The 7,946-nt window shown below is 40.3% G+C and overlaps 2 protein-coding genes across 2 annotated transcripts; one reads left to right on the forward strand and one right to left on the reverse strand.

The window, feature by feature from the left end:
- Positions 1-3,562: 3,562 nt before the first annotated feature.
- On the reverse strand, positions 3,563-4,385 carry LOC116180092 (chymotrypsin-1-like). The gene is made up of 2 exons (XM_031499925.1): positions 4,147-4,385; positions 3,563-4,091 (listed from the first exon to the last, which is right to left on the reverse strand). Exons 1-2 carry the CDS (start codon positions 4,383-4,385, stop codon positions 3,563-3,565), a joined length of 768 nt encoding a protein of 255 aa, XP_031355785.1.
- Positions 4,386-6,164: 1,779 nt separating this feature from the next.
- LOC116180093 (chymotrypsin-1-like) lies at positions 6,165-6,987 on the forward strand. Its single transcript, XM_031499926.1, has 2 exons — positions 6,165-6,403; positions 6,459-6,987. Exons 1-2 carry the CDS (start codon positions 6,165-6,167, stop codon positions 6,985-6,987), a joined length of 768 nt encoding a protein of 255 aa, XP_031355786.1.
- The last annotated feature ends 959 nt before the right edge of the window (positions 6,988-7,946 follow it).

Raw genomic sequence — 7,946 nt, forward strand, 5'->3', positions numbered from 1 at the left:
AAACCATCGACATCGCTAACGGGTTTCTTACATTGCCTCATTTTTTGTGACTTTTTAGAGGTTTGCCCGATTTAGAATTTTGTGAAATAAACGTTACTGCTTGCAGGCTACTATTCAATATATCCGAAACTCTCTGTGAAACGAAACTTGTTAGGGATATAAGTAACTTTTGGAAATTCCATGGCCTTGGAGGGAGTATTGAACAACATATGTGGAAATTAGTGATCGCACTCTAAACCAAAGAATTTTCTGTTAGTAAAATTCCACACTTAGAATAGTCGCCCATTGTACGGGGTATCCGAGATTACAGTTGAGATTCGAGATCAATCCCGGCATTAAGTGTTGTAAGTAATGTGGTTTTAAGATACTTACCAGTTTATTTAGTTCATAACGTAAAGGGACGAATTTACCGTTCAAGTTAAGGGAAAAAATTGAACTTTCTTAGGGAATTTTTTCGAAAGAATGTAATGGTTTTGTCCGTCCGTCTGTTAGTTGTCTAACTAGAGAACGAAAAGAAGCAGCGAAGTCTTCATCTATCGACATCTACGAGTTCAAAGATTGAATACAAGCCGAATTTCCAAACTCAAAGCTGTTGAGTGCTAAAAAATTCCCCTATTGAAAATCGTATGCGATTCATTGTATCTTTTTAAAAAAACATAAAACATAGAAACGTGACGTCTTTGACTAGATTATGCGTATCCTTTAATTGTTGTACAATCATCTAGATGGCGTGTTACATATTAAGCGAAGTTTTACCTAGGCAAGTGAATTAAAGTATGAACGATTTATGCCTCATAATTCTTACGTCGCACCCTTTGGGTTTGGTACTCGGACCACCACCCCTACTAATTCAATAATCATAACTATGCGTGTCATGCGGTTGCCTGTTTTCTCTAATATGCTATAAACGAACATGTTAAGTTACTTTTACTAAATGAATGGTTTGCATGTAATTCTCATTTACCGAAAAGTGACAACTCGATACCCTTGAGAATGCACTTTAAATTTATTAAATTTAATTAGATGCTTTTTAATTTGGTAGTTACACCGAGGAGAATTGTGAAACTGCTTCTGTATAAACAAGTCGTTCCTTTTTTGTTTTTTTTGTGTGCAATGCAATTTTTGGATCCTCCTAGCTGCAAGTTGAGTCCTTAGTGATTGTAGAACAAAGCACCTTACCTATGTCTTTGGTTATCAAGCAAAAAACCAACCCCCTTTCCTGAGACTAAGTACATTTCCAACTATAGGATTCGATGCAACTCCTCTACTTCTTCATATCTCTTTTTAAAAACCGTGGCAATAGTTGCATAGTTCGATGTGACTTGAAATAAGTCCAGCTCTATTTCTTTTACTACGCCAAAACAAGCCTTGTTCCCGGTCCCAAACCTACTCATGACTTCTCTAAAAGGGTCCTGGTATTCCGCTGCTTTGATCATCGTTGCTACCCATTGTAGGTAGATCTATCCAAATGAAAAAAATTGTTTGTCTTCCTTAAGGTGGTTTCCGGATCTCGTAAACTGCATCACTTATGCGCTTTATAACCTTGTAAGAGCCGTCCAATAGCTTTGGTGAATACGCACGTCTTCTTTTGAGATTACAGAACCAGACAAAATTTCTAACTTGGTATCCACCTGCATTAGCTAGGACGTCTTATCGTTCTTTCACACAGTTACTGGCTATTGTGAACTTCGTCCATCTTACGACGGAGGTTGCTGACATACTCATCATCGGCATACTCATCACAGCCTTATTACTCTTCCACAATATTTGCAGGAGTCGGTTCTCTCATTAGAAGCAGTTTAATAGATCGTTCCATCTACTGTTGGAATTTGAACCACGCAAATTAAGCGCGCCTTTTACCGACAGCGTGCTTTTGGTTGTGCGATCTTGGTCTTCCTCTTTCGTTTGTGAGCCATGTCAAAGTGCACTTCATTTTAATTAAACAGCTGAAACGTTCGTTGAGAACGCGTGGAATTTTAATTGCCATCATCCATTTTTTATTAATCTCTGGCAACTGGATTCATTAAATTGAATATTACGGAACTATTGTTAGGACGAATTCACCTATAAAAACTCCATAGGGAGGACATATTAATGGCCCAGCTTAAGTTTCGGAGACACACAACCCGTGTTCGACATACAAATGTGGGTAACCTTAGATTTAGCTTTATATGTTTTACTTTTGTTTGGCCCTATACGTGCGAATTTTTGCACGAATTTTCAATTTATTTACGAAGATCATTTGACCCAGAACGAACTACCTCTGTGGAAGGTTCTGAAGCTCTTATTTTGTGTTTAACCCTGAGCTAGTTGGCCGTTTATGCGGCGGGTTTGAGGAAATGCAGCGTCAACACCCTACCTACGCGTTACGTTCATTGCGCCCAAAAGCGACAAGACAGCGAATAATGGTAGATCCCAGTCTCGTTGATGGTCAGAAGCAACTTTGGAGAGATGTCTATTAATTGTTCTGTTCATTCTCTCCACGCTTCCATTGGATTGTGGGTGCAATGGGAGCTTCAAATCAACAAATCCATTCCTTAACAAAAACATCCGCGACTTTAGCCTCTTCTTGCTTTCGCAATACGTTGGCCTCCACCCATTTGCTGAAGTAGTCCATCACAACCATAATGTACTTGTCTCCCATCAGTTTCTGGGAATGGTCCAGCTGTGTCTATTGCAGCTCTTTCGTAGGGTACTTGCGGGCTTTTGCTTGCAAGGGCAAACAACACACTGGCGACACCATTCTGATAGATCATCTATTAAATTGGTCCAGTAAAATCTATCTCGCACTTCTTCCATAGTTCTCTTAACTCCCAAGTGCACACCGGCCGTCCCTCAGCACTTCTGTGACTTTCTTTCTGGGAACCATGGGCTGTTTTATTTTCTCACAACCATTTCCGTTTTGTTGGGTTCGCCTGAGTAGACCATCATTGTTCCTAGTAACAGTATCCCATCGCGCCCAATAAGATTTAAGAGACGTTATTCTACAAGCAATCTGATTCCTTGAAGGCTGCTCCCCAATCCAGGGCAATTTTAAGTCAGGGGCTTCTTGATATTCTTTAGCTAGTTCCCTGGATTAGCATTTTTCATCTATCAGCTGAGTTCTTTGAACCAACTCGCCTTTCTCTTCGGTTCGTCGGCAATATCCGAATTTTCTTCCGTACTTGCAGAATACAAATAACTCCCTCCCAGTAACGCAATAGTTTTGCTCTGGTGTCGACAACGTCTTGCTGAAGTAACCGATTGCTCTTTCTTGTGCATCCTGGATTAGGGACAGAACTTACATTCCCACTTTGCCACCTTCCGTGTTCAAAACGATGTTGGCATACGTTTCTGGGTATCCAAGAATGGGCAACGTAGTTATAGGATTGCCTTCAGTTGTTCAATCAGCTTAGCAGGGAATGCAGGGTCACCGTTCAATGAAACTTTACAGAACGATGCAATGTGTAGAGATGATAAAACCTGTACGGAAAGTCACCTCTTCTTTAACTGTTCAATTTGGGTTTAGGTAAAAAAGAAATGGGGAAATTAATATTTTGTTGTTTATTGTTATCGAGTAAGCTTAATATCTATTTTTTTCGATCCAGTCCGTAAAGGCGGACACTCTGGTGAAAGCATCAGGGTAACCCTTAGCACATGGGCGTCCAAATGAAACGATGCCGATTTGCTTGTTGGCGACTAATGGACCACCTGAATCACCGTGGCATGCACCTTCGCCAGACTTAGTTAAAGTGCAAATGTGAGTGCGATCGACGGAACTGTGATTGAGGAGCTTGGCACAATCCTCGCTCGTGATAGTTTTCAGACCGATGTGTTGGAGGTTGTTTGGAAGTGATCCTGGATAGTTCAATCTTCCCCATCCACTCAAAACACAGTCTACTTCGGCACCGAGGTATTCAGTTTCCAAATCGACGGTTTTAACCTTATCCGTGAATGTGATGGGAGTTTTCAGCTTTAAAATGGCAATGTCGTTTGTCAAGCGCCAGGAGTCGAATCCTTTGTGGTCCCTGATGGATTCAATTTCGTACGAAACACCTCCCGAGTTGAGTTTATTCGAGCCCACTACAACACGTAAGGCACTCGGTTTTGCTCTGAAAGCAAACAAGAGTTAAGAGGAGAACGTTGATGTTTCCCGAGAGTACTCACCCAGTGACGCAGTGTGCGGCGGTCATAACCGTAGTCGCGTCAACGATGGAACCACCACAGCTATGGCTCCCAAATCTTCTCAGTGAAACTTGGTAAGGGTACGCTCCTTCCGGTGCATCACTACCACCAACGATCTTCCAATCGAACTCATCTTTAGGAACCGTTCCAAAGAGGTTGTTAAATGGCGAAACCGCACCTAAAGCGCCGGAGACGAATAGAACTAGCAGGCAAGCTTTCATGTCGAAGTGGATGGATAGATTCACACTATGCCCTACACGCTCAATCTTTCCCTTATATACGATTTTGGTGGGATGTTGACTGTAGAATTGTGAAGTGGCACTTCAGATAGTAAGGTCGATGCCGCACTTGGCACTGGAGAGTCCATCTACTGACAGCGTGGAGGATATGCCTACAATTTGGAAATTCGATATTTTCAAAAAACCATTTTTGCGTAAGTAGAGCCAAGAGGAAATGAAATAAAATTTGCACGGGACACTTATTGAGAAATTAAGTCAAACTTCACTTCGCAATTGTTTTCGTTTGATAAGTGTAAGTGCATTGTTTTCACGTATAGGTGCTTTTAAACTCCTAGGTAAGTACCTTGATGACTCTACTATAGCTGAAGTAGTAACTTTAACGTACAGTCATATTGATATAAAAAACATACTTGTTTTATGGAGTTTTAAAAACCCTTTTGTGTTGCCACATGCGAAAGGGATGCCGAGAATTACTATAGGTAGGAAAATATGGTTCTTTGAAAAAAAAGCGCCGAACACAGCACAATATTGTAGAGTCTGTCTAATGAACCATTGATTCAAGTATTTTGCATTGGGCGTCAATGGTTCGAGTATACCTACGTACAGACACTATATGCCTTTTCACTAGGGTGTTCAGTAAGAAAAGGATCACAGCGTCGACATGTCCTGTGAAATGGTTAATATGTCTAAGCTCATACACCCAAAGTGTATAAATAGATGCAGGAACGGACTTGTCCCAAGAAAATCGCTCTAACCATGGTTTTTGCAGGAAGCCTAATGGATCAAAAAGTTGTGGAATGCTCGAGCTATGATCCTTTTTGAAGTATTATAAACCCAAAATTGTATTTTAGGGCATCTGAAATTCATGGTCAAAATATGCCCAATGTTTTGGTATGCTCCTTTGAACCTAAATTTGACGAATTGAGCTCTGATCTGGACTCTGTAACCTGACTAATAATTTCAGGTTCATTAAAGATCCACTTTCGACGTTCGAAATAACCATGTTTAAGAATTGAAGGTAATTCTTTGCAAATATTGATTAAATGTGTTCATGAATAGCTTCAACATAAAGGTAAGTTGGAACAAAGATATTATAGGTAAGTAGGTAGCTGAGGAAGTGCCATATGTGAGAGTATTTAATTGAATTTGCTGAGAGAGGTTTTTCTCTCCAGAAGATTTCTCTGTGAAAAACAACATATTTATGAAACCTGTAACGGAGTAAAATCCGCAATATATCTTGTTGGATGGTTGGTCCGGCCATTTGTGTGACATTTAAGGACCAGTCTGAAGACCAATCGAACACAACAAGTTGAAGATGTAAATTGTCATTATGTTATTTCAAAGTCATGGTGATTTGTGCACTTACATTAAAAAAAAAATAGAAATTCAAAAGTATCTACAGGTACAAACAATACACTTACCTTTATCAGACGAAAACAATTCCGAAGTGGTGTTTCAAGTAGGTGCTAAGTAGGTACATACGGACTCATCTAGGTCTTCATAACAAATTTTCGTACAATTCTTCTTGGCACAACTTACGCAAATATGATTTTTCGAAAATATCGGGTTTCCAAATCACAGGAACATCCTCTACGATGTTAGTAGATTGAGTCTCAAATATTATATGTGGCCAAGTGCAGCATCGACCTTACTATCTAAAGTGCCACTTCAAAATTCTACAGTCAACATCCCACCAGAACCGTATATAAGGGAAAGATTGAGAATGTAGGGTATAGTGTGAATCTATCCATCCACTTCGACATGAACGCTTGTCTGCTTCTTCTATTTGTCTCCGGCGCTTTGGGTGCGGTTTCGCCATTTAACCACTTCTTTGGAACAGTTCCTAAAGATGAATTCGATTGGAAAATCGTTGGCGGTAGTGATGCACCGGAAGGAGCGTATCCTTACCAAGTTTCACTGAGAAGATTTGGGAGCCATAGCTGTGGTGGTTCCATCGTTGACGCGACTACGGTTATGACCGCCGCACACTGCGTCACTGGGTGAGTACTCTCGGGAAACATCAACGTTCTCCTCTTAACCCTTGTTTGCTTTCAGAGCAAAACCGAGTGCCTTACGTGTTGTAGTAGGCTCGAATAAACTCAACTCGGGAGGTGTTTCGTACGAAATTGAATCCATCAGGGACCATAAAGGATTCGACTCCTGGCGCTTGACAAATGACATCGCCATTTTAAAGCTGAAAACTCCCATCACAATCACGGATAAGGTTAAAACCGTCGACTTGGAAACTGAATACGTCGAAGGCGAAGTAGACTGCGTTTTGAGTGGATGGGGAAGATTGAACTATCCAGGATCACTTCCCAACAACCTCCAACACATCGATCTGAAAACTATCACGAGCGAGGATTGTGCTAAGCTCCTCAATCACAATTCCGTTGATCGCACTCACATTTGCACTTTAACTAAGGCTGGTGAAGGTGCATGTCACGGTGACTCCGGTGGTCCATTAGTCGCCAACAAGCAAATTGGTATCGTATCCTTTGGACGTCCATGTGCTAAGGGTTACCCTGATGCTTTCACTAGAGTGTCCGCCTTTACGGACTGGATCGAAAAAAATAGATATTGAGCTTCCTAAACATACAATAAAATAAAAAATGAACTAAAAACGCTTTTTCCCTTAACTGCTGATTTTACGTTATTGATGAATAGGTGTTCTTCAACAACGCCATAGAATTCCCACTTCCCACTCGCTTTAAAGACCAATTCCTCCTTTCCTGAAGTACTACAGGACGCCTCATGTTGGAAGGCGGGGATTAACACCACAAAACGACTTTGGCGCCTATACATACACTTTTCCAAAATTGTCGCGGTGAAACATGTCCGTAGTGATCGAACTCAAAATCCTCAAGATCATATTATAGTAGGTAGTGTAGTTATATTTGGTCTTTTCAAGTCAAGGTCCAAATAAAAAAAATCGACCCACCACCATTACTTAGTGCTCCTTCTCTCGTGTAAAGCAGTTTCTATTAGGACCAATAAGCGTAAAGCTGAAACCTTGGATGCTGTGCGAGAGAATAGAACAAAAGGAATGTAGCATGATGGTGCAGAAAACGATTCCCCTTGAACAAAATTTTATGTGATCTTCGCAGTGGAGTTAGGTGAAGGAGAAATTTGAGAGGTCTAATCGAAAAAGTACGAATTGTTTGTGATTCTACGCCCCAAAATTAATAAGAAAAAGTGTTTTCCCGAGAAATTTTGGTGTAGTCGAGTTTTGGTAAAATGGAAGGTTTTTTTTGAGGCCCGAAAAAAAATTGTCTCAGATCGACCCGGGAAAAAATTTTCTTATAGTATGTGCCGTGTAGAATCCATAATTTCAAACAGTTCCAAGATTGGGCTACTAGTTCAAAAGTTACAGCTTTTTGAATTTTTTTTCGAAATTTGATTTTTGTCCATAAATTTTTATTGAGGGGTCTAATCGAAAAAGTACGAATTGTTTTGGATTCTACGCACAAAAATTAATAAGAAAAAGTGTTTTCCCGAGAAATTTTGGTGTAGTCGATTTTTGGTAAAAAAAAGGAAGGTTAT

This window comes from Photinus pyralis, unplaced genomic scaffold, assembly GCF_008802855.1.
Source record: "Photinus pyralis isolate 1611_PpyrPB1 unplaced genomic scaffold, Ppyr1.3 Ppyr1.4_LG9, whole genome shotgun sequence".
Taxonomy (NCBI): Eukaryota; Metazoa; Arthropoda; class Insecta; order Coleoptera; family Lampyridae; genus Photinus; species Photinus pyralis.

Excerpts from the sequence above, each read along its gene's own strand:
- LOC116180092 (XM_031499925.1), bottom strand. The coding sequence starts at position 4,385 with ATGAAAGCTTGCCTGCTAGTTCTATTCGTCTCCGGCGCTTTAGGTGCG. Across the intron at positions 4,092-4,146 it reads GCCGCACACTGCGTCACTGG|AGCAAAACCGAGTGCCTTAC; the intron begins GTGAGTACTCTC and ends GTTTGCTTTCAG.
- LOC116180093 (XM_031499926.1), top strand. The coding sequence starts at position 6,165 with ATGAACGCTTGTCTGCTTCTTCTATTTGTCTCCGGCGCTTTGGGTGCG. Across the intron at positions 6,404-6,458 it reads GCCGCACACTGCGTCACTGG|AGCAAAACCGAGTGCCTTAC; the intron begins GTGAGTACTCTC and ends GTTTGCTTTCAG.